The 26,415-nt window shown below is 47.1% G+C and overlaps 2 protein-coding genes across 4 annotated transcripts in view; both read right to left on the bottom strand.

Annotated features, from left to right (window-relative positions):
* Positions 1 to 7,342, bottom strand: part of TXNDC11 (thioredoxin domain containing 11) — a 59,399-nt gene extending 52,057 nt beyond the window's left edge. The window contains exons 1-2 of one of the 3 annotated variants that reach the window (XM_080831022.1): positions 6,965 to 7,342; positions 164 to 380 (exon numbers count right to left, since the gene is read on the bottom strand). In XM_080831022.1, coding sequence (XP_080687148.1) covers positions 164 to 380; positions 6,965 to 7,218 — 471 coding nt within the window. In that variant the 5' untranslated portion in view covers positions 7,219 to 7,342. The remainder of the gene's footprint in view (positions 1 to 163; positions 381 to 6,964) is intronic. The other 2 variants (XM_080831024.1, XM_080831023.1) reach the window with 2 other exon arrangements.
* Positions 7,343 to 12,574: 5,232 nt separating this feature from the next.
* The window catches only part of ZC3H7A (zinc finger CCCH-type containing 7A), a 36,204-nt gene continuing 22,363 nt past the window's right edge, over positions 12,575 to 26,415 (bottom strand). The window contains exons 13-23 of the mRNA XM_080829903.1: positions 25,009 to 25,170; positions 23,939 to 24,135; positions 23,561 to 23,661; positions 22,933 to 23,114; positions 22,198 to 22,274; positions 21,340 to 21,473; positions 20,800 to 20,905; positions 17,946 to 18,054; positions 16,143 to 16,276; positions 14,281 to 14,444; positions 12,575 to 13,495 (exon numbers count right to left, since the gene is read on the bottom strand). Coding sequence (XP_080686029.1) covers positions 13,306 to 13,495; positions 14,281 to 14,444; positions 16,143 to 16,276; positions 17,946 to 18,054; positions 20,800 to 20,905; positions 21,340 to 21,473; positions 22,198 to 22,274; positions 22,933 to 23,114; positions 23,561 to 23,661; positions 23,939 to 24,135; positions 25,009 to 25,170 — 1,556 coding nt within the window. The 3' untranslated portion in view covers positions 12,575 to 13,305. The remainder of the gene's footprint in view (positions 13,496 to 14,280; positions 14,445 to 16,142; positions 16,277 to 17,945; positions 18,055 to 20,799; positions 20,906 to 21,339; positions 21,474 to 22,197; positions 22,275 to 22,932; positions 23,115 to 23,560; positions 23,662 to 23,938; positions 24,136 to 25,008; positions 25,171 to 26,415) is intronic.

Genomic DNA, 26,415 nt, shown 5'->3' with positions numbered 1-26,415 from the left:
AGAAATCTTTTTTCTTTACAAAAGGCTTTACCATTTATACAGTTGGGCTCCTGGCCTTCAGCCTGGCTCAATCAGCCAGCTGGGTGAGGGGTCTCTGTGGGAGCAACCAGCCCCGCACACAGCGCTAACAGTCACCCGAGGGCAGGCGGAGGGTCAGCATTACCTGGTCGGAAAGCTGGCTCGCTGCTTGCTCAATCTCTGACCTGGCAGCGATGGACTGGCCACACCACGGAGCATAGAAGAAGAGCAGCACCACCTCCGAGTCCCGGCGAACATACTCCGCATAGTCCAGCTGCCCCTGGAAGAGGTCAAGAACCGGCGACCTCGAGGAGAAAAAGCTGACAGGTGGCTTTGCTGGTATTATCACATCTTTTGCTCGACTAAAAAAGAGCAAACACAAACAAGATTGCTAAGTTTATCTTCTTCTAACAACAGCTCTATGTGGAGGGAGGATGCAGCTTAAAAGAAACAACTCTTGAATAAGAAAATGGAGTTCCCAAAATATCACCCTGGAGTAAAAACTAGGCTGTGCTAAGGCAGTATTTAGCTGAGAAAATGCAATACGTGAATACTATGTTGAAAATGACTCTCTAGGGATGCCTGGGTGGCTCAGTTGGTTAAGCGGCTGCCTTCGGCTCGGGTCATGATCCCAGGGTCCTAGGATCGAGTCCTGCATTGGGCTCCTTGCTCAGCGGGGAGCCTGCTTCTCCCTCTGCCTCTGCCTGCCTCTCTGTCTGCCTGTGCTCACTCTCTCTGACAAATAAATAAATAAAATCTTTAAAAAAAAAAAAAAAGGATAAAGAACCAAAGAGGTTCAAAACTTAAAAAAAAAAAAAAAAGACTCTCTAATACTGTCTCCCCAGGTTGGGGCGGGAAGGCAGCAGAGAGCAGAGGAGAAGGATTCTTGGAAGAATCCATATTCTTGCCTCCTACACCCAAAACACCCCACCCTCATCTCTCTGCAGCCTGGCTCTCCACAGGAGCTGCTGGTCTCCAGGGCTTCGGAACAACCACTGAACTTGCTCAGAACTAAGGGGAGGGAGCTCTCACGGCTACCACTAACATTTCTATTGGAAATTCTTACCATCGACTCAACTTTGAGAAAACGTTGTTTATGAGCTGGAGTTGGCCTGTACTTATACAGGCAAAAGTAATGAATAATAGGGCACCTGGGTGGCTCGGTGGGTTAAGCCTCTGCCTTAGGCTCAGGTCATGATCCCAGGGTACTGGGATTGAGCCCCGCATCAGTCTCTCTGCTCGGCAGAGAGCCTGCTTCCCCCTCTCTCTCTGCCTGCCTCTCTGCCTACTTGTGATCTCTCTCTCTCTCTCTGTGTCAAATAAATAAATAAAATCTTTTTTAAAAATTGCCTTTGTCCAACGCAATAAAAAATTTATTTTAAAAAAAAAGTAATGAATAATAAGTTAGATTTCTCCAGATATATATTGGGAAGCCACTAAAATGGAGTTGGGAGGCCAGAAGAGGGAACCAACACTTCTCCATGTCAATTACATGAAAAAATGATCAATTACAGACTCTAAGGGAGAATCTTCAACAGGAAAAGGATTAAAGCCCCAACTGGAAAAGATGTAACAACTCCTACAAAAACACTGATGACTTCAGCAATCAGCCACTGAAAAACTGTCATCCCCCCCCAAACTCCTGCACCTCTCCAATGGACTTTCATTCACAAAAAAACCCTCCCATCTTCCTCCTCCGAAAAAGAATGCTGTTCTCATTTTTCTGTGGGACTTGCCTATGGTTTGCCATAGCCTGCATGTCCTGGATTGCAATTCTCTGCTATTTCTGAATAAACCCATTTTTCTGGTAAAATAATTGACTGTTTAATTTTTAAGGTTAACAATGTCATGATCCAGAGGTTATTAAGATGACTAACAAAGTAACAGCCCATTTTACCTGGAAAACAGTCTTCCTGAGTACCTGAAGTTCCCAAAAGGGAGAAATCAAGAGAAGATAGAAAAAAATGAATAAGTGGTCTCAAGTCACAAAGTTGCCACTATTTCTCCCATCAAGACAAAAACATCTTGGCTGAGGTTGCATCCCACCAGGTGAAATGAGCTTAATGAACACCTTGAGCTGTTCACACATCTGCGCTAACATGGCATAAAACTGTTACAGTGGTTTAGCCAAGAAACCAATAGAATAAAAATAGGGACCCTAGAAAATATTCAATTAACCCAAAAGGCAGAAAAGAACCAAGGAAGGAACAAAAACCAGAAGGTACAAATAAGAGAAACAGCCAGAAGGCAGGATTACACCCAACAATATCAATCATTACATTAAACATAAAAGGACTAAACCACTCAGTTAAGAGGAAGAGAATACCAGACTGGATAGTGAAGCAAGACTTACCAAACGCTGTCTAAAAGAGACCCAATTTACACATAAAGACACAGAAAGGATGAAAGCATAAGGATGGGAAAAGGTAAATTATCTAAACAGTATGCATAAGGAAGCTGGTGTGTCTCATTAAGTGAAAGAATAAACTGCTATATATTGTTATAATTAAATGTTATTCAACAATAAAGAACTGATACATACTATAACTGGATGAGTTTCAAAATTACACTGAAGAAGCTAGACAATAAAGAATACCTATAACACGAATGCATCTATGTAAAATTCCAAAACAAACAAAACTAATCTGTAACAAAATAATCACATCAGTGGCTGTCTAGAGTGGGAACTGGGGCAAGGACACTGGCTACAGAGGGGTACTGAGGAAACTTTCTGGGAAGAAGGAAACATTCTCTATCTTGACTGAAAGGATACAGGTGGTTAAATTTATCAAAAATCATCAACCTGTACACATAAAATGTGTAATCTTACTGAATGTAAAATATACCACCATGAAGCTGATGAGAAAACATCTTGGCTGGTGTGTCTCCTCCTCTGACAACTCTACCCAAAGGATGAGACCTCATTTTTTTTCTTTCAGCTCCCTGTTGGTTACTTTTATACCCCTCACCACAATTAGCAACTTACTGATTTTACCTATGATCTATTTACTTTACTATATCATTACCTCCCTGAGGGCAAGAACCCTATCTTTTTCACTGTTAGATCCTCATTGTTTATGGGTCCTGGTCCTCTGAAGTTCAATAATTTGTGAAACCAACAAACTGACCCTCCTATCTCACCTGAACATATGCAAAGGCAGCTTTAATATAAATCCACACAGACAGACATAATTAAGAACACTCAGAGTCAAAGTGTCAGAGGCCCATTTGCTTTACTAGGGATGACCCTAAGGGCCACATCATTATGTTCTATGCTCACATATGTGTTCAAACGAACCTGATATTCTGGCTTCTCAGAATACAGCAAGGTAGCAGGAAGGAAGAACAAGAAGGAACACGCTGCCAGCTCTGAGATACCCAGAAGACAGACAGGTATTTAGAACCAAAAAGGAAAATGTAAACACCCAAGACCCAACCTCCTCTAAGAGCCAGTGGGTCATTTAGCATAAAGGAAAGGATCCCATGCCCTCCTCTGCATCTAGAAGATGTTAGCTTCCTGAATTAAGACAGATTTAAATACGTTGCTTCCCTATTTTAACCAAAAACTATTAATATCATAAAGTAGCAGTACCGAAAGAGCCAATCTCCTATTTATCCAACCAAACTACCATTTTAACACTGCAATCAGGGAGCTCTGTCTATGCAAAAGATCTCCAGAACCTGAAAAACTGAGTCACTTATGCAGTAATTCAAAAAATTTCACTGAGCAAATGGGAGTATGCTTCAGAAATTGCCCTGCAGGCACCAAGGTGACAGCAGCAAGCACCATAATGTTCTCAGGGGGTTACTTTCTCAAGGAAGACAATAGGCAAACAACCAAACACGTACACAGCAAACCAAAACCCACAAAAAAATCACCTATATGGAGAATTTATATGGAGAATTTAACAGGGTGATGTGACAGGGGATCTTTTAAAGCAGAGACCCGAATGACAGGCAGCCATGCAGAGAGATGAGGAAGGTCGTGCGTGACACGTTATTAAAAGCTCCAAAATTCCCCCTTTCGAGATGATTCTTCTTCTAGTCAAACTGCGTGTTGAGTGTGAAATAACACAATCTGAGGAAAAATGTAGGTCTGTGACAGCCGAAGGATAACAATCCACTTAGTATTACTGCTCCCCGTTGTTCAGAGCTATTCCTAAAGTACACTGGCCAGATAAAATACGTGGCCCATGGAAAAGCAAATATTAACCAGGGAAAAGAAACACCTGCCTCTGCCCCACCAGAAACATTCACAAGTTTCCCTTTAACTCTTAAACTTGCTACAAGTTTTTGAGAAACTCTATCTAGACCAAAGATCTCCTGCAGCTTTGAACGCTCAGTCTGAGGTTTGAGAAACTCAAGAGCTGGTTACAAGCAAAAAGGGCTGGTTGCAACTCCTGATTTTTCCGTGAAATGCATACCCTACACCTCCTTCTGGAGCGGATCTGAAGCAGCTTTGAATTCACAAAACACAATAAAGCAAAATGAATATATGCACCATACATTTATAGATACACACAACTTTTTCCCTCCAAAATCAGGGTGAAAGCAAAGGGGAGTAGGATGCCATCAAGGATTCAATGCCTAGAAAGGCAGGTAAAATAAAGATTAAAGGCCCCAAACTGCACAATTATTGCGTCTCTACTACAAATCAACCTCTTTTATATTATCTGGTTTGAACTCAGCTAAGCAACCAACACGGAAGACGGCTGTCCGTTGTTTTAGGCCCGGAGCTATTAATAAAAATAACATTTTGGAAAAAATCCTATTGTCCTCATTAATGCAACAATCTTAAAAGTAAAACAGAGGGGCGCCTGGGTGGCTCAGTGGGTTAAGCCTCTGCCTTGGGCTCAGGTCATGATCCCAGGGTCCTGGGATCGAGCCCCGCATCGGGCTCTCTGCTCAGCAGGGAGCCTGCTTCCTTCTCTCTCTCTGCCTGCCCCTCTGCCTACTTGTGATCTCTGTCAGTCAATTAAATAAATAAATAAAATCTTAAAAAAAAAAAAAAAGTAAAACAGAAAAAGGGGGCCAGAAAGGTTCAAGTCTGTATCAGTATCATGACATCATTCAATCAAGTAAGAGTAAAAAATCAATCTCAGTCTATTGAAAGACTGTCCAGATTTGCCAGGGGCACAGAAAGAAGAGGGACAGGCAGGCAGCCGTTCACTGGTTCACTCCTATTCCGAAGCAGGCAGGGATCTTGCTCTGCCTGCTCCAACAACTGAATTTACACTCCTCCTCCTTCCCCAAATCTCAAAGGAATTTCTTAGCTTTTTAAAGCCATATTCTTTCAGAACAAACACGAAGCATTATTTCTATAGGTGAACAAACAGATGTCAGTAAGCCCTGCAGTGGGGTGGGGGGGAACCTCTCTTCCTGATTTGAACCCAAAGACACCTGGCAACTGCACGCTGTAAAATCCTCTCTATGTATTTCCTTTGCACAGCGAACGATAAAGAGCGAGGTTAAGCACCTTGTTGTACCTGACAATAAAGGATTCAAACTCCAGCTCAGCCACTTAGCAGGTGGGCGTGATTTGGGGCAAGTTTTGTAACATGACCAAAGCTCAACTCCTTCATCTATAACCCGGGAGGACAAGAGTACACCCAGACACTACTGCGGATTGAGATTTTAAAAGTCCACACCAGGCTCTCAGTTTATGTATTAAATGAATAAATGCACTCAAGGAAGCTACAGTGCTCAAGGAAGCAGCTTCGTTCCCCAGGCGGCACCCAGCAATGTCCGCAGACATTTTTGGTTGTCATATCTAGGGCTGTGTGCTATGGGATTTAGTAGTACGTGACACCGCTCAACATCCCACCAGGGACAGGACGGCCCCTCTGCCCGAGTGCCAAGGATGAGCAACTGCACTGGTTCTTGGCAAATGATCAATGACAGTTATCATAATTCTTTTCTCTTTCCACTAAAATTCCCAAACCTCTGAGAACAGAAGCCACACACTACGCCCGGTTAAAATGTTCCAAGCTGCAATCTTCCTCTTGGCTAATGCACCAGTCAGCTGCAACACAGACTTATAAACTGGGGAGTCCCAGAAGATACACTGAGGACTTGAGGGACCAAAAGTACTCCTGAAGTTTAAAGAACATTTCGTATGTGGGTACCTTCCCCCAAAGAGGCACAGTAACTTAAATTTTTTTTCCTGTTCTCTAAGGTCCAGCCTACCCAGGTCTTCTTTGCAGTTCCAGGAAAACACCCACCTCGTCCAGCCTTTGCACTTCTGGCTCCCTCTACCTTGGACACTCTACCCCCCCAATCTTCCAGGCACGGGGCCCTTCCTCCTTCTGGGGTGAGCTTCCTCTGTCGCTTGGTCACCAAGGCCTTTCTGCCCCACCCTCATCCCTTCTATCCCCGCAGCCTTTACAGAAGTCCTTTAAAATTACAGTAAGTTGTTTACTTAAGCCTGTCCCACCCACTGGAAAGGAGGGTGGGGTTTTTATCTTCAACGCTCACCCGGATGAGTGTTACCCACCATAGCACGTGTGGATAAATAATCGTTAGATCGATGCGGGCACGAATTCTCGAAGGGGTCTGGGACTCTAACAGTCGTGAATCATCACACTCGAGGCATAAGGGAAACAAGATGGGTGTTAAAATGAGGGTCCCACAGCCTGGGCACAAATGACAGGTGCGCCCCCCATTAAGCCTCAACAGGTGCTCAGAACCTGGCCCACTAACTTCGGTGCTAAAATGGGACGAAGGAAGGGTCCCGAGCGGCACCCGAAAACCTCGCCTGGCCGCTGGCTGGCTGGATGCCCGGGAGAAAGTGGCGGGCACGGCCGCAGGCAGAGCAGGGTCGGGTCGGTGGCTCCAGGGGAAGCCAGGCCCCACTTCCCCCGCGAAGGCCTCTCCAGCCCCGGACCCTGCGGGCCCCGAGCCGGCCCTGCGCCGCTGGCCGGGGCCCCGGGGCTGCGGGCCGCCTCACCTGCAGGTAAACTTGAGGGCGACGAGCAGCGCGCAGCCGAGCGCCACGGCCCCGCAGAGCAGCTCGGGCCGCCGGCGCGCCATGAGGGAAGCGCCGCGCAGCCCGCGGCGGAGCCGGCCCGCCGAGGACGCTCCGGCAGGGGCCGGGCTGAGGGAGCCGGAGCCCGCGGGGCCGCCGCCGCCGCCACCCTCGTCCTCGGCGTCGTCGCTGCTGCTGCTGCTGTTGCCGCCGCCGCGGCCTCCGCATTCCGACATTACATGCTCCCTGTCGCCGGCTTTATACCGCCGCCGCCGCCGCCGCCGCTTCGGGCCCGAGGGCCCGGCCCGGCCCGTCGCTCCCCAATCCCGCAGCCCCGCGCGCCCGCTAACCCGGACCCTCCACGTCAGCCCCACAGCCGCCGCGGCGCCCGCCCCCGCGCAGGCGACTCCGCCCCCATCCACGGAGTCTGCGCGGAGGCTGGACCCTCCCGGCGGCCCCGCCTCCCCGGCGATCCCGCCTCTCGTTCACGGAGTCTGCGTGGACGCCGACCCGCCTGACAGCCCCGCCCCCAGAGGGCCACGCCCCTCGCTCACGGATCCGGCGCGGACTGCCTCCCCGCGTGCGCCACCTGCGGCCGCCAGCCGCCTTCCCACAGGCCCCGCCCTCTGTCCGCGGAATCTGCGCAGGCGCGGGTTGAGCATCCGGCGGGTCCACAACCGGATCCTCCCAGCGCGGCTGTAGGGAACGTCGGGCACCTGGGAGCCGTCTCTTTCCCCGCTGAGTTTTAAATGCTGTGATGATGATGATGGCAGTAGTGCCCTCGAGTCCGCACAGGCCCGGGGGGACATAGGTGCCGTGTATTATCCCCGCTGAACCTAAGGAGAATACGTGCAGAGACGAGAGGTGCCCGGCGTCCCAGGAGTGAGGCGGGCGGGAGCGGTCCCTCGGCCTCGGTTTGCACGTCCGTGAAGTGGGAGGTAATACCAGTACCTCTCACACAGGGTTGTTTTGAGGATAAATGAGGTGATTTATGCAACGTGCCGGGCCCACAGTGAGGTCTCACTAAGTCTGTTACTGTAGTCTCCCAGCGTCCACGATCTGCTTCATTTAAGCGCCGTGTGCGCCAGAGCCTCATCTCCCACCACCACGGCTCTTGGGGGACGGTCTGTGCTGCCTGCACTCACCCCACAGAGGGCGAGAAAAACCGACGCTTGGAAGAGTCACCTGACCGAGGCTGCAAAGCAAGCAGGTGGGAAATTCAGACTCAAAGGCAGGCTGCCCTGGGCGCCAGTGACTCACTGCTGACTCTCTCCGACGTCTCCGGTTCTAAATGTGAGGTCCTTCCTGAAGTTTTGTGATTATAAAGGACAAGCCAGTAAGGGATGAAATGCGGTTTGAGAGTGACAGAAAGGAATTGCTTGCATGAGAGAGAGATGCCATGTGTATCTGGGGCGAAGTGAGGTCCATGATTACGCAGCTGCTGGGGCCCCAGATGTCTGTGAAAGGGGGCAGATGAAACGCGGAGGGGACCAGGGCAGGGTGAGTGCCGGCAAAAAACAAACAGAAAGCTCCGGCGCGGATCACCTGGATGGCTCAGTGGGTTAAGCCTCTGCCTTCGGCTCAGGTCATGATCCCAGGGTCCTGGGATCAAGCCCGGCATGGGGCTCTCTGCTCAGCAGGGAGCCTGCTTCCGCCCCCCCCCCCACACACACACACCTCTGCCTACTTGTGATCTCTCTCTCTGTCAAATAAATAAATAAAATTTAAAAAAAAAAGCACGGGCAGGGGACAACCAGAAGCTCAGATAAGACCTCACCTGTGCCCCAGGGCAGCTGCCTGAGCCTGGGGCCTGGCTTCCAGGGATGGAAGGTGTGGCTGCCCTTCCCTACCTTGCTAGGGAGCTAGGACATTCCATGTGTCAACATCTGAGGCCCAGTACTTGGGCAGTTTATTTACACCTACAATTTTTGCTCATTGTTTTATAGCTGTCATGTCCTTTTTGTTCCTTCTTTACTTTGTTCATTTGTATTAAGTGGATATTCTAATGGTGAGCACTCTGGATTCTGTATTAAGTGGATATTTGCTAGTATCCCATTAATTAATGGTTTTAAACCTTTCTTTGGTTATATCCTTAGCAGTTGCTTTGGGGATCACTATATAAATTTTTTTCCACAATTTCTACTTCAGATTATACTACTTTTTTTTTTTAAGCTTGTATTTATTTATTAGAGAGAGAGACAGATCACAAGCAAGCAGACAGGCAAGGACAGAGAGAGGGGGAAGCAGGCTCCCCACTGAGCAGAGAGCCCAACGTGGGGCTCGATCCCAGGACCCCGAGATCACGACCCAAGCCAAAGGCAGAGGCCCAACCCACTGAGCCACACGGGTGCCCCAGACTATACTACCTTAATTGCAGTAAGAGACAGAAGCTTCAGCAATGTAGCTCGGTTTCCTCTTCCCGTTCCTGTGCTCTTTCACTTTTTCATTTATTATATTACAAACTCGCTAGTACAGTGTTTTCATACTGTTTTACATCTTTTTTTTTTTAAAGATTCTACCTATTTGACAGACAGAGATCACAATTAGGCAGAGGCAGGCAGAGAGAGAGGAAGGGAAGCAGGCTCCCTGCTGAGCAGAGAGCCCAATGTGGGGCTCGATCCCAGCACCCTGGGATCCTGACCTGAGCTGAAGGCAGAGGCTTTAACCCACTGAGCAGTCCAGGTGCCCCCATAATCTTGTTTTTATAGATGCTGAGGAAAAAATGTATTTCTAGGTTTTTTTTTTTAAAGATTTTATTTCTTTATTTGACAGAGATCACAAGTAGGCAGATAGGCAGGCAGAGAGAGAGGAAGGGAAGCAGGCTCTCTGCTGAGCAGAGAGCCTGATGTGGGACTTGATCCCAGGACCCTGAGATCATAATCTGAGCTGAAGGCAGAGGCTTAACCCACTAAGCCAACCAGGCACCCCAACATTTATCTATTTTTAAATCGATTTGCCATTGGATAGATCTTTTGGTATCTGATTCCTTCTCAATTATATATGTTGCAAATGCTGTCTTTCTGTTTATGGCTTATTATTTCATTTTATTGTACCTTTGAATTATAGAAATTTTTTTTAACGATTTATTCATCTGATGCGGGGCTCGATCCCAGGAGCCTGGGATCATGACCTGAGCCGAAGGCAGAGGCTTTAACCCACTGAGCCACCCAGGCGCCCCGTCTAGGTTTTTTTTTTTTTTTCAAAGATTTTATTTATTTATTTGACAGACAGAGATCACAAGTAGGCAGAGAGGCAGGCAGAGAGAGAGAGGAAGAAGCAGGCTCCCCGCCGAGCAGAGAACCCGATGCGGGGCTCGATCCCAGGACCCTGGGATCATGACCTGAGCCGAAGGCAGAGGCTTTAACCCACTGAGCCACCCAGGCGCCCCCCGTCTAGGTTTTTTAATATTCACCCTATTTACCATTTCTAGTCCCTCTGGATTCGTCCATATGGATCTGAGTTCACTGGTGTATTACTAAGGAAAACAAATATGGTCAAAAGTCACCAGTCTCCGTTCACCGTGGGTTGCTAGGACAGAATTCACCCTACACTTCTATAAGACACCTGTCACTGGCACAGGCCTTGATAAGGTCCAAAGAACTTGTGCTGCCTGGGGGTTCTCTCTTCAGACCCAGAATACCTTATGGCAATGCAGGGTGACACCTCAAAGGCCAGGAAATAGCCCTGGATTTAAAAAGGCAGTTCATTTCCTCTTCTCTATCTAGACATCTGGCTGCTGCTCTGACACCAGAATGTGCTTCTGAAACTGATAAGTTCATTTCTGAACTTACCACCAGGCAGTCAGGGTCAGACTGCACTGTCCTTCAAGGCCAAATCAGCCATAACTTGTCCACATTGACCCATATCTGAGCTTTCATGGTCACTTTTTATGCCATGATCAAGTTGCCGGAGTTTGAGAAGGGGGCGGGGAGAGCATATGTTACTTCTGTAAATCCTTTCTTAGAACCACAGAGAAATAATGCTCATTAACTTTTAAAGCTTCTAAGCATTTACTTAGCAAACAGGATGTGCCCGAGAAGGTACAGGTTGGCGGGTACTGCGGGAGGGAAGCCTACGCCCTGAGCCTGGGCCATCTGGACAATGGTGGCTCTGCTTCTTGGAGACGTTGTATCAGGAACCCAGAATTGGCTTTCTAGAAATTGGTATTCTTCCCCTGCTACAAATAACGAGAAATCTATATTCTGATCTCTCCAGGCCAACTAAAGTGATCCTCGACCACTCACAGGATCTCAAACTAAGTTTCTAGCAGGTATTCCAAAAGTTAAGACAAGCGACTTTTTCATCTGTTAACTGAAACAGAGCACCAGAGACCACTTTTTTTTTTTTTTAAGATATCATTTATTTATTTGACACCGAGAGACACAGCGAGAGAGGGAACACAGCAGGGGGAGTGGGAGAGGGAGAAGCAGGCTTCCCGCGGAGCAGAGAGCCCGATGCGGAGCTCGATCCCAGGACCCTGGGATCAGGACCTGAGCCGAAGCAGACACTTAACGACTGAGCCACCCAGGCGCCCCAAGACCACTTTTTAACATCTGCTTTTTTCCCTGGAGAAAGGAGTTGGGAAGAAAGTCCAAAAAAGAAAAAATGTAATGAAGGCCATCTTTCTAGACTAGACAGACCTAGTAGAAAAATAACACTACCAGTCTATTCTACAGAAAATGTCACCCATAACAGATTATCTATTTGGCAAACAAGACGCACTCCTAATGCATCCACCAAGTATGACCGGTCCCAACTGCCTTCCCACACGTGGAGAGAAACCAGTCTCCCCTGTCTTCAAGGAGTCACAGGCAGCCTCTGGTTCTTCTAAATGTTCTCCTTGTCTCATCTCCCTACCGGCAGCTATGCCCTCCTCTCCACGGTTGTTGGACTCATATACCGGAACAAAGACCCTTTTTTGTTACCCCCCTAAACCCACCCATTCAAGGTTGTCACGAGGAAGTGACTTTGCATGAGGGTGTGGAGGCTTGGCACATCACAGCCCAACAGATCCCTGCCTTCCAAATCCACCCAGCACCCCCCCGAACCCCATCCCCAACAAGGGCACAGCCCTGGTAACATCCTCTGGGCGTAGCAGCCCCCCACCCCCACCCCGCACCCTGCCGACAACTCTTCCCCCTAGCTCACTGCATCCCAGCCTCTCAAGCAGGTCAGGGGCCCAGGGGACATCTTAGCTCCGTCTCTGTCTCTGCCAGCCATCCCGACCATGCCGTCTGTGGTCTTTGAACAACCAAAACGGCCCTACTGAAGAGTGTTGTGCCAGTCATCTGTAGAAACCCACGTCCCATGGCCCACATCGTAGATGGTTGTCTGTCTCCTTCCTAGTCATGCATCTGAATGAAACACAGAAGAGCCCCAGGAGAGTTACCATGACACTGAACAAGAGAAGCTGCTTGTCAACCCAAATCTGGGAGAGAGCGGGACAGAGTGAAAAGCCACTTTTGTGTCTAATTTACATACTATCACTAATTGCTTAAGTAAAGGTGTTTAAAAAACAAACAAAACCTTGTGATTTTTAGGGCCCAGTTTCAATAATTCTCTGGGGGGAAAGGACCACACCAAAAAATGAAAGACATCTATATATAAAGTGTTTATTACAGGCAATATTGGTCCATACACTACACAATACCAACAGTACAAGTGTAATCTCTCAAAATCATCATTTAAACAGCAAAAGACCAAGAAATAAAATTTGAGTCAACTGATTATTTTTCAAAATAGTCTCAATGCACATTATCCTTAATTCCCTTATTATAGTGAAACATAAAAATACAGAAAAATACCCCATTTAACATGTACTAGTGTTAAATGGTTATTTGGCTTAAAATCTGAGTTAAGAAAATCCTTTTTAGCAACCTACATACAGATAAGTAGCAAACTTTATTATATTAAACAATTTTGTTCCATTTAAAACGTGAAGAATTTCATCCATCATGTCTTCTGACCCCTAGCGCAAGTGTCTACTCTCTCCCCATGATGGTTCTTATCTGAAGGACCAACTCAAGGAGTCGTCTTAGACATAACCTTATCCTCTTCCCCAACACACTTCATCCAAAAGTCTGTTCAACAGATGGCAACCGGGTAGCGGTCACTTCGCCATCTGATGCCAGTGGTGCCACGAGAGCATATGGCCAGACCTGTTCAACAGCCCGTTTTCCTACCTACTGTGGGTTGCTGCTCAGGAGGTACGATAGACGCCAATACAAGCAGAAAGTCTGCAGCTCCTCTGCTACGTGCCTTGGAACACTTTCAATTTTTCTGGTCAATGCTTTGATTAGGTAACGTACATAAAAGCCAGCATATTAGTTTAAATCTTTAAACAAAAAACTATATTTTCCAAAGTCATTATCATTTGGGGCGATTAAGTGATCTTTTCTTGCTTTGTTGAGTTTCATCTTTAGGGCATCCCTTCTTTCTTCCCACTCATGCAGTTCGGCATTCCCGTGTGCAAACTTACAGCCGTTCCCTTCTGTGCAGGTGCCGTTCATATACCTGCAGGGCAAGCAGCTTGGTGAGCATCCGCGAGTTATTTATATAAACCCAAAAAGTGCACGCTTCACTGGCTTGGTGATTGGCATAAAACTTTTAGTTCAAAATCTTAAGCCTAGGAAAATGAATACTACATAGCCTTGACATCCGCAATGGGAAATAAATCAGCACTTTTAAATAGATGTCATGAAAAATACTGGTTGATTGCCCGGGGGCTGGTGGGGGCAAGAGCACAGTCCTTCTGATGGAGGGGAAAGAAATCAAGTCGCGCTCTGTAAAAGATGTCTTGGGTAGTATTGGGTGTCACGTGGATCTAAATGGGGAAATTACATATAGACCGTGATCTTGACAAAATGAGGAGCAATTCAAAACTCTGTTTTTTTGCAAAAACATTTTCTAAGGCAACTTAAACAAAGGAGCGATAGTAACATTCTCCTTCGGCCTGAGCCGGTTCCGTATATGCACTAACAGCCCGTATTCACATGGCAGTTTCAGAACGGCAGGGTGTGCTGTGGTTAGCCACTCACCCTTGACCGCTCAAAGACAGTTTGGGCAAATTGGAACAAACATTTCTATCTCCTCAGTGATCTTAAGACATCTCACACCCATACGGGCAGACTAGTCAATCTTTTCATGTAACCACATGTTTTCATGAAGAAACATCCAAGGAACAACTAACACTTTGAGCCCAAATCCTCATCACCCACATGACCTCTGCCCACGACAGAATGACTGTGAGTCACGTGACCGGAGCCATTCTCACGCAGGAGTTGGCGACAGCTACGTACCTATCACAAATACTAAAATACCCTGTTGGAAAGCGGTGCTGCCAGCAGTACTGGTCGTCCTCGGTGTGAAAAACCTTCTCCTTGTGCTTCTCTGAGGAGATGTGGCCTTGCCACTGCTTCTCACTGTTGCAGTTCTTCCCGCACATCCAGCAGTGGAAGTCCGCCTAAAACGCACCAAAGACACGCGTCCCATCAGTGGGCGTCGTCTGCGTCCCTTGACGGGCCAAACCCGGTTCAGGGAGGGCAGCAGAGCTAGAAACCACTTGAACTCAGACCGGGACTCTATTCTCGGGGAGCCCGTCTGGTGGGGGGAGCCGGGCAAGAAGGTAAAGCTCAAAGTCAAAGTCAGAAACAGGACCAAGGAAAGGATCCCAGCCCCGGGAGGGGAGCCAGAGCACAGGCAGCAGAGGGCAGTGGTGATGGATTCGGCCAGGGTCCAGCAAGTCTCTGGCAGGGAGGTGATGGGGGCTGGTGCGCAAACGAGCATGTCTGTAGGGAGAAGGGGCCAGGTTCACAGGAGGACCCTAGGAAGGATGAATGCTGTGAGGACCCGCAGAATGGACAGGAAAGCCCAGAGCTCTCCAGCTGCAGAGGACAAGCAGCCGTGCCTTTCAGGGCACATGAGATGAGCTCCTACTATGGGTCCAGGACTCACGCCAGGGACCAGAGAAGTCCAGATGCTGGGAAGACACTGTCCCCAGGGCACAGACCTACACAGAAGGAACTGCGTTCTGGTCCGTGGAAGGACCACCACAGACGCAAGTTACAGGCGTCTGGGCAGGGTTCCCCAAATGCCCTGGGTAAGAATCATTTGTAAGTGAGTAAGAACAGATTCCTGGAGACTTGCCATGAGACTATGACTTGCTACAGCTAGATGGGGGGCAGATGAAAATCCACCTGATTAAACAGCCCAGGTAAATCTCACAATCCAGCGGGTCCAGGTGACCCTGCTTTGGGAACACAGGAACACTTGAGAGGTGGCAAGGGAACCAGCGCTGTGCCTTGGCAGAGGAGACGGAGTTCAAAGGGCACATCCCTGGGACACACGTGGGGGCAAGGCCAGGCCAGAGACATGACCCAGATCCAGCGGAATCAATTACAGGGAGGTACCAAAAAACAAAACAAGAAACAAGGAGCAGGGTAACGAATGCGCCTATGTCCTCTTTAAAAACATAGCTCAGGAAGAAATGTGTCAAAGACAGGTAAACGTAGCCTGGAAAATTCACACTGGATCTTGTCCCTCCGGGATGGGGGACAAAGGGGGTTTCAGCCCTATCTGTAAACATGTTATTTATTTCAAAAAAGCAAACACAATGAACTGTTAACATGGTGGGCTCAAGATGTTCATTATATTATCCTCTTTACTCTTGTAAAAATTTTTAAAAGAAAACCCAAACAGTAAAAAACCACAGGTGACTTAATATCTTCACAGGACCCTGAGGCAGAGGTCAGACACCGGCATGTAAGGGGGAATGGGGGGCGGGGTTTAGCACCCACATTTCCAGAGCATCTGCTGAGACCCAGCATTGGCCAAAGTGTCCAGGACCCAACCTCCTTCACTTACCCACCACAACCCCTCTCAGGGACGCTCAATGACCTGCCCAGGGCCACGGGCTGGTAAGGAGAGACCCCAGCATTTAGGTTCCAAATTCTCTGGCTTCAAAGTCAGCAAAAGGATGGAGGGAAGGATTTGCTAGCATCGGGGGACTTAAGCTAACAGCCCAGGGCCACCAGAGGGAGGTGGAGAGATGGGAGGAGGGCAGGCAGCCAGCCAGGGAGCCACGCTGGGAGGAAAGGGAAAGGAGGGCTCTATCAGTGGAGGAAGGAAGGGGGGGGGCGGTGGCGTGACCACCGGGACTCACGGTAACTTCAGCGTAATCTGTCGGCATGTGAATTTGTTTTCCGTTTTCCTTGTTTGATTGACTGGCTACGTCATCACTTTTTTCATTTTTTTGACTCTTTAGCCAGAGTTCATAAAACTGCTCCATATCTTGTACTAAAGAAAAACGAATCACTTTCAGCGGCGGAGATTTAACTACACTACCGACACACACACAAGATCACGCACACCTTTTGTATCAGTCGGCATATATTTTTGAGAGGAAGGCGAGAGGGCAGAACGGAGACAGACTGCATTAGGTATTAGGCGAGGAGAGGGGCCCTGTCCCAGCAGGAGGTAAACTCTCATGGCCTTGAACCTATTAACTCCCGGTGTTTGCAAGACTCTTTGGGGGTGTTGAAAAGTCAGAAACCATTAAAAGGATATTGCTTTAAAAAGAAAAAAAAAAAAAAGCACCTCCCACTGCTTCGTGCTGCCCCCAGGAAGACCCTCGCTATCACCCCCACAACCACATGGATTATTTAACACAGTCAGGGTCCTACGGCAGATACGCTCCTGTGTACCGAAAAAGTCGAGAAACTCACTCCCCCTGCGACCAAGATTCTGACCCTGATGGGAACCCATCAGTCGAGCCCCTGTCCCAGAGGACCCACATGCTGGAGTACAATTTACAACAGCACAGCCGGGACCAGGTCCGGGGCAGTGGCTACAAGCTGCTTCCTACAGTAAGACCAGGTATGTTCAGCATGACCGTCAAGTGCAAAGAAGCCAGGTTTCTGAACCCCACGGCTGCTGACAATCTGGCCCGGCTAATTCTCTGCTGGGGGGGGGGCTATCCCGTGCATTGGGGATGTTTAACAGCATTCCTGGACTCTCCACACTGGATGCCAGTAGGACACCCCGCCCCCCCGAGGTCATGACAACAAAAACGTCTCCAAACACTGCCCAGTGTCCCCAAGGTAGGCAGGTGTGTGTGGCAAAATTCATCCCCGGTTGAGAACCACTGTGCTAAAAAAAAAAAATCTGGTAGTAAGGTAAAGGTCAAAAACCGGCTTTGTTGCCTACCAAGTGTTTCTAACACGTCATCAGACTAAGAAGAGAGGTCACCTAGAAATCCTTCTCCATTCAGACCAGCGGGAGCAGGAACCATTGCTATAGCCCTGCTCGGCAAGGACATCTTCGGGAAGGCCCACCAGTAGGCCCCTCCTCCAAGCAAGACAGCGAGGAGTCCCGTCCACACACATCACCGCCTGTGGACACTGGTCAGACCCGGCAGGTGACATGCTTCGATCGGACCGCAGATCTTCAACAGCTGGTAAATTCCCATCACTGTACTAGCGATGCAACAACAACGATCCCCGTCCTTGCAGGAAAACCTCTCTGGTCAAAAGTGAAAGGTTGTCTCGGGCTCCTCTCCAAGACTCCCACGGTAAACTTGCCGTTTGACCAAGACAGACATTCCCTCCTCGGGCTTCTGCCTCTGCGGCTGTTCTACCAGTAAGACCTCCTTGAGGAAGTTCAAGTCTGACCTGATTTTTCGGGGGTGCCTACTCACAACAGGAGAAGGACTTAACTTCCCGGGCCACCTTTCGGGAACGTGTCTGTGTCATACACATACACCTATGGATTTGTATCCAGCTCTGACCTACGCAAACACGGATCAGGTGTCGGGCTCTCCCCTATTGACAGAATGGCACAACTGTTTCCAAGGCAAACTGCTTTCTGGGTTCAAGGTGAGCTGGCATATCTACGTACAGAGAGAAAGGCAACTTCCCAGCAAGCTCGACTGCACAGACGTCAAGCCACAGTTAAGACGGCAACTTACTCCCATTCTCCTTCATGTAAGTCCACACTTCCCGCTCCTCAGGACTATGAGCAAAGGAACAGTTCCCGACATACTGACACTTTTTCCCAGAAGCAATATGATTGCACAGCTGTATAAAAAAAAATACACGAATAGGCTTTAAGACAAGGGTACAGTTAGTAAAACTGCCTACTTTTTACACTTAAGCAAAATGAGCATTATTATCTGTGCTAACACTGAGTGACACAATTATTACACAGGATGACTTTGAATGAATTCAAACTGGCTCTAAGCCCCACAGACATGAGATGATATTAAGCTTTCTCTCTCAAAATCCTTCAAAATAAAATCTCCAAAGGGGGGGAAAAAAAAAAAAAGGATGGAACTAGGATGTGGAATATTTTCTGACAAGAAAATGTCTACAAACGCCCTTATTCGGAGTATCGGCTTTTACCCAGCAGGGCACTGGATCTCCACAGGGCAGATCTCTGGCCCCCTCTCAGTCTGACAAGCTCCTGCTCTCCCTGCCTAAGGCCCACGAGACCTCCCTGTCAGCTCCTGGGAGGTAGTGAGGAAACTGCAGGCTGCTCCAAGGGTCCTACATGGTGTCAGGAAAAATGTCAGAATTCAGCTTCCTCATATAGCCCATACCGGCCGCTAACTGCGGCCGTCGTGCGTTCGATATGCATTGTCTGGAGACAATGATGACGCGAGCCAGGCCATCTCGTTATACAGCGTTCAAATAACATCTCTTCTGCTTATTTGCCTCGTGTATTTACTAAGCAAATGCGGTGCAACGGGGAGGAAAATAAGGTGATCGCAAGCAGCCGAACGTAGACGGCTCCGAGAACCCCAACGAGCAGGAACGAAGAAAACCTCCATTACCGAGCTCATTCTCAAACAGCAATATGCCTGTCTTTGTAGAGCATTCTAGTACGATTAACTGTTAGCTCACTTCGTGTTTCAACAGAGGCTGGCCCTATGTATCAGTTTATGCAATGTCAGAGGCTTAGCGTCAGTTTCTGCTATAAATCTAAAAGCGGTCGGGCCACCCCAAATACTGCAGGTTTCCTCCCTTGGCCCAATGTCAATGCCCCCCCCCACTTCCAATCCTCTGCATAAAGTGAAACCCCATTAAGTTCTTAGGCAGGTATTACTAGGGAAACATTTACCATAGTCTCTCCAAGTTCAACGATAAGGAGCAGGGAGAAGAGAAGATAAAGGGAAGGGCCGGCCACTGTGCTGGGTTTTTACGTAACACCACCTCACGTAATCTTCCCTGGGACATAATTATTCCCATTTACAGGTGAGCAAACTGAGGCTGAGTAACGTGACCAGGGCCCTCCTGGCAGATTCTGAAGCCTGGTCTCCTTCCATCCACCTCACCATACTGTCTACACACACACACACACACACACACACACACACACACACACAAAGTATTATTTCTTCTTTTAGGAAAAGGATCCCTTAGCAATACCTAGTATGGTAGAAAAAAAGAGGCACAGTGCACGGCAATGCAGCACGTCTGAGATTAAAGAATAATCAGTCGTCCCGGCAGCTGAACTAGAATCGCTCTCAGCCGCCTTTGTTTTAACAAAGAAAGAGGATGGGAGCGCCTGGGTGGCTCAGTGGGTTAAAGCCTCTGCCTTCCGCTCAGGTCATGATCCCAGGGTCCTGGGATCAAGCCCCGAGTCGGGCTCTCTGCGCAGTGGGGAGCTTGCTTCCCCCCCTCTCTCTGCCTGCCTCTCTGACTACTTATTCTCTCTTTCTGTCAAATAAATAAATAAAATCTTAAAAAAAAAAAACTTAAAAAGAATGAGGAGTACACACACCCTCTCTTCTTTTAAAGCCTAAGATATCCGTGGCTCCAACAAACCTTCTTCCCCACCTATAAGTCCCACCAATTAAACCACTCAGATCCCAAGTCTAAAACCACCGTGAATGAAACATACACACTACCTCCTTCAGAGACTGACCTTGTAACCTGGCTACGTTCACAAAATGCAAGGTACCTTGGGTGACAGGAAATTAACCTGCCTCTTCCTCAACTCTCTCGGGCAAGTCAGAGGGGACACAGTTTCCGAGGGGACTCTGCAAGCCACCTGCACGGCTTCTCTAGGCAAACGGTTCTCTCCTCCTGTCCGCCAACGGGGCAAAAAAGTTTACTGCCTGTCCATGCTCCAAGTGCCTCTGTTAGCTCACACAATGACTTCCCTCCAGACCCTCTCCCGTGGAGAGTCAAGTCCAGGGCCGGCCCAGGGGGTCTGCTCAGACCTTCAAGACCACGGAAGGCAGCAGAGGCTACGGAGCAGAAACATGCCACCTCGTGAACGAAAAAGTACCCTAACTTTCAGCGGGTCTCGTACTTTCTTTCCAAAGGTTTCTGAAGAACGATATGCCTCGAACAGTGATCATTTTTCCTTTGGGTGACTTTTAGAAAAATCCTAACAAGTGGAGTATCTTTTAGCTAGTACCCGCTGCTTGAGTCAAAGAAACTTATCAACAGCATTTGTAGTAACAGAAGGCCTTGAGTTGGATGGCAAAGCCTAGGGATGAAGTTTAAATGAAATCCCCTCCCACTCACTCCCCAAGTAATTCATCCGAAAAACAAGGTCGGTCATGCCCGTGACTACTTCTGGAGTTCACTGACTAGTTCCTTTTTTCCGAGTAACTCATACAATCCCAGTCAATCTGAAAACTGTCACAGAAGCACACATACAAAAGGGGAAGGAAAGCAAGAGGACCATTTAAAAATTTTGGTATTACGACGAGCATTGAAAGGGCTCCAAGTTTCAATCTGAATCACTACTACTTTCTAATGATTTGAAATGCCTAATAAAAAAAAAAAGTGGCTTAAAAATTACGTATGTACATCAAACTGTAAAGGCATTTGTTTCTTTGTGGGGAGAGGACGGATGTTCATCCACTTCTTACGTTCGATGGACATCACTCTCATCGCACGCCGATCTCTGGTCCACCTAAGAAACATGGAGTTCAGAAAAAACAAAGACACACTGGCACAAGGCATAATATAAAGGGACAGGTACAACGTTCGTACCTGAAGGACCAGAGATTTTTTTTTTCTCAACCCTTCTAAAAGAAATGCCTTCTGATTCTGTCATTTCATTTCCGTTCATATTTGTTACCAGACATTCCCTAGGAACTCTGAACAAAGAACTGATCCAATTCAGAAAAGACACTACCAAATTTTGTTGAATTCTTCTCTATGAAATGGTAAAAATCCCTTTCGCTTTGCAATTACTCCTACGTTATCCACTTTGCTCTGCTCTCTTCAAAGTCAATCGTTTTTTCTTCTACGTTTGATTTTATACCCATGTAACAGAGAATTAGGAACCTGGCATTGTTTACACACACTCTCACACGCACACAGACACACTCACACACTACTTACGAGTGCCTTGCTTTCGCACTACAATATTTTCTGTTTTTGTCTGGTTCAATGACTTGGCCATTTCTCAGACACTGAGCACATACAAATTTTATCTTCATGTTAAGAGATCCAGGCATTATCTGATTGCCAAGCACCTGAAACAATTAAAATCCAAGTTTTACTTTTAAGAGAACGCCAGTTTTCAGAGAACAGAATACTGAATTGCCCTGCATTTCTTTTCTCGTGACAGCACATGATTTCTGGTAGTCTCTGGTGTGATGAGTTGGCCGTTACGTACACTACCAGAGACACTGAGTACATAACTAAATCTCCAATTCTCCCCCCAATGCAAGAGAATGGTGAGAGATTACAGATGCCAAAGCGCACTGTAGGGAAGCCAGCTCTGGAAAGTGACAATTCGGATTTTGTTGCAGGGGGGTGGGGACCTGGGGAGGCAGTGGATAGAGCAGTGTTGCCGGATGGGAAACAGCCACAGACGCGGTCCACGTCCCTCACTCCCAGGTTCCCCACAGCCCAAGAACCAACTGTTTTGCCAATTAAACTGAATAAGAGAATTGACTCCTATAGGCTTGGCAGGTACTACAGGATACCTGCTTTTTTTAATGATGATCAACTAAAATTTGGGATTTTTTTCACATTAAGAATAAGTCAGGGAGGGCACCTGGGTAGCTCAGTGGGTTAACGCCTCTGCCTTCGGCTCAGGTCATGATCTCAGGGTCCTGGGATCAAGCCCCGCATCGGGCTCTCTGCTTGCTGGGGAGCCTGCTTCCCCCCCCTTTGCCTGCCTCTCTGCCTGCGTGTGATCTCTGTCAAATAAACAAATAAAATCTTTGAAAAAAAAAAAAGAAAAGAAAATACCTGAGCTCCAGGTACATTTGCTTCCAAATTCTGCCAATACCGTTTAGATTCTTGGGCGATGGCATCGTGAGAGATCCCTGGAAATGTACAAGCCTTCCTTTAGGTTCCCCCTCTGCGCATGGACAGTCCACAATCTGACCACAGACTCAATTCCCTCCTTGTCCCCCACGTAGCACAAGCCCCACCAGCGACGAATGCATGTCACGTCGCTCTTTTCCACCACGGAGTATTTACAAACGCGGCTCCCGATGCCGCCGGAGGAATCGCTGTTCCTCACCAAAGCAGGCTACGTGAGTGAACTGGTCCCAGCAAGTCACCGCGTGGGGCTGTCCGTCAAAATAAGCCACTCCAGAAATGAACGGTGACCGTTTACAGCTAAGGATAAAATCAGCAGTGATGTCACCACATTACGATGACAGAGGAAAGTCTGCGACAGGGTTCTGCCAAAGCCTGCCTGCTTTTGAAGAGACCTTTGGGTTTCATTTAAGGGTTTTTGTTTTTGTTTTTGTTTTCAATTCCAGATTTGTTTACGGGGTTCCGTTATTTTCTGGCACACCATCCAGTGATTCGGCACCTCATTGCATGCCCCTGCGCTCATCGTAAGCATGCTCCTTCATCCCCGTCCCCTTTCCCATCCGTCCCCCGCCTGCCCCCTGGGGACCACCAGTGTGGTCTCTGGAGTGAGGAGTCTGTTTCTTGGTTTGCGAGGCGATGTCTCTCCACGCACAAACCTACCTGTTTCATTCTGTAATATCCAGACTTTCAGTTCTACAAGACTATGTGCATAAAAGCACTCATCTTCCCTTAAACAGCCATATCGAACCTCATGTCGACATAAATCAAGCTGACACTGGCCGTGAAAAGAGCGTATTTTGGAATATTTTACCGTTGTCTCTCGTAAAATGTGGACAAGGCACCTAAGATACAAACGGAGTGATATTTTATTGTTCTGCCACAGTTTCTCCAAAAGAAAACAAACAAAAATATATATATGTACATCAGGTCAAGTTCTAGACTGAAAATACATCTTAAATCTTTCTCGAAAAAAATAAATCACTTTACACAACTGTTGGATTAATGGAAGGGGGACGATAACTACACATTAAGCCATAAGATACTTAAATCCTTGTCATAAGGAGCTACAAATCAATAATGCTTTTCTGTATTAAACATCAATTTAATAATCCCTTTAAAAATTCCCAGCAAATACACTAAGAGACATCTTTAAACAGTCATCGTCTTTCAAAACAGCAACAACAAAAGCATAGGCCTAAAATGCCTATGGAGATACTACTCTGGTTTTATTTGGATCTAAAAACAGAATCTATTGCGTCACTATAAAAATTAGAAACTACCAACATACTTATTGTCTTCAAACTCATGCTTTGTAACCGGGTGAGAACAAGAAGTAGAATTATCTTTATTTCTTTTACTTATCATTCTAGGCTTATGATCAAAACATTTCTGGAACAGACAGAGAAGAAGAGTTACCACAACAGCGTAATGCAAAACAGAACTTTTGTACCATACTTTTGCACATAGTTATACATTACACACTTCTACTGATAGATATTAAAAATGAGGTTTTTTGGTATCCTTTTGGATCCTAGTCGTAACGGCCGGAGGCTGAGTGAATGGTCCCCATATGGCCAGACCAGCGCTCGGCATTTTCTACTGCTGGGCTTGCGAGTCAGAAACTCTCACTGATTCTACAGTAGAAAATAAGGTTTGGAGACAGTACCTCACAAAGGAATATAAATTCTCCAAGATGCTCTTGGAGAAGTTTGAATACGGTGAGGTTGATTGTCCCATTGCCACCAAAGAAAGCCTCCCTGCTGAACGCCCCTTTCCGCTCCAGCGTCCAGATGTCGATCTCTTCTTGGCAGTAGGCGAACGTACAGTGGCCGGAGTACCTACATTCCTCCTCAGCGGCCACGTCTAGAAAGACAGACAATTGAAAGATGGAGAAAATGTGGCCGCTGGTTTTTCAAAGCCAGTGACTATCAGACACGTTTAGGGCACCCTGTGAATTTCTTGGAACAACTCACGGACAGCTTTAAGCAAGGATACACATCTCACTGTTGGGGGGCGGGGGGGGCAGGTTTTAACCCTAAAACAACAGCCCATGAGCCTGAATTACTGTTTAATCTCTGACGGGGGAAAAGGCTCTGATTCCCACATGTGCTCACCAATGTTTAAAAAATCACTTAAGGACATTCGAAGCACATTCAGAGGAAGTGGTCTGACAAAAATGAATCCACGAACTTCTCTCAAAAGCAAGCTAGAAGAGTAACCTTCTCAAAGCCTTAGTTCAGCACTCTGATTCTGTTTACACTAAGTCAGGGAACTCCAAGTGTGAGACGGCTTTCTGTGGGGAACGTGGTCAAAGCCTGTGTCCATCAACATGGAGAAAACGCGGCACCTGATGGCTTAGCAGGTTAAGCAGCTGACTACTGATTTTGGCTTGGGTCATGATCTCAGGGTCATGGGATCGAGCCCTGTACTGGGTTTTATACTCAGCAAGAGTCTACTTAAGATTCCCTCTCTGTCTCTCTCTCTCTCCCCCAACTCGCCCCACCCCCCACTCACACCTGCTTACTCTCTCTCTACAATAAATAAATATTAAAAAAAGAAGTTAAAAAAAAAAGGTAAAAATAACAGAAAAAAATACAAATGTCTCAACCCAAGGAACTTGCTGTTAACTCGACCTACACACTTCTGGTAACAGGAATATGGGAACCATTATAATAAATGTAGCAAATAATTTATCACTTATGTCATGCATGCCAATTAAGTAATTATAGTACGTACCTTTACATATATAATATGGGCCTTCATAATTTGTTTTTGTTGGTCTTGGACGTATTTTTTTCCATGATTTATCTTCAACATTCTTTATTCTACCAATTAAAATATCTTTCTTACATTTATGATCCATATTAGCATGGTAAGTGAAATCCATTAACTTCGGGCCTGGAAAAGACGTGAAGAAGGATTGCTCAAAGGCACAAAAAGTAACGTTTCATTTCACAGGCACATTTACAAGCAGATGTGAACAGATGGTTACTGATTATTACATTCCCACAAAAATCCCATTTTTATAACTCCCAAATGTAAATAAGCTACTGAAGCAATTTGTGCCTCTTATCTGCTGTCAGAGAATACAAAGTCTTATTCGACACTAGTGGCCCCAAAACAGACCATCATTTAACTATGAGGGCAGGAATTCTGATGGCTTCTTATGCTAAATAACACTGTTAAATACACAACTAAGAAAGGAAACGAATTTAGGTCCAGTTTAGGATAAACTGTGTTTCTAGCACCTGACTTATGGGTAAAGATATGAAACAAATCAATGAAAAGACTTTAATTTTATAAACATTACATCAAATACTGGTGTTAGAATGCTTTTACTCTAGTTCTTGCTTTATTTGAAAAGGATCACATTCTTGGGGCACCCGGGTGGCTCCGTTAGGTTAACCGTCTGTCTTCAGCTCAGGTCGTGATCTCAGGGTCCTAGGATGGAGCCCCACATCACTGTGCTCCCTGCTCAGCAGGGAACCTGTTTCTCCCTCTGCCTCTCCCCACCCCCATTCTTGCTGTCTCTCAAATCAATCTTTTTTTTTTTTTAAAAAGATGTTTTATTTATTTATTTGACAGACAGAGATCACAAGCAGGCAGAGAGGCAGGCAGAGAGAGAGGAGGAAGCAGGCTCCCTGCTGAGCAGAGAGCCCGATGCGGGGCTCCATCCCAGGATGCCGGGATCATGACCTGAGCCGAAGGCAGAGGCTTTAACCCACTGAGCCACCCAGGCGCCCCTCAAATCAATCTTTAAAAAAAGAAAAAAGAAAATGATCACTCTCTTAAACATGGATGGGGAACGTAAAGAACCTCATAAAAATTTCGAGATTTCAAATCAGGTAGATATTGCTTTCCATATAATTCTATAAATGAAATCGTATCAAATAAGAGCAAACTTATCTTATTAGACTCCAGTGGGCCCATATCAGTAATTGCTGCTTGCTAAGAAAAAACTCAAATAGGGACAGGGGCACCTGGGTGGCTCAGTCTTTAAGTGTGTGCCTTCGGCTCAGGTCATGACCCCGGGGTCCTGGGATCCAGCCCTACATCAGGCTCCCTGCTCCGCGGGAAGCCTGCTTCTCCCTCTCCCACTCCCCCTGCTTGTGTTCCCTCTCTCCCTGTCTCTCTCTGTCAAAT

This window comes from Martes martes, assembly GCF_963455335.1.
Source record: "Martes martes genome assembly, chromosome: 18".
Classification (NCBI taxonomy): Eukaryota; Metazoa; Chordata; class Mammalia; order Carnivora; family Mustelidae; genus Martes; species Martes martes.
Note: the sequence above shows the minus strand (reverse complement) of the source record. Positions and strands in the feature narration are given on the sequence as shown.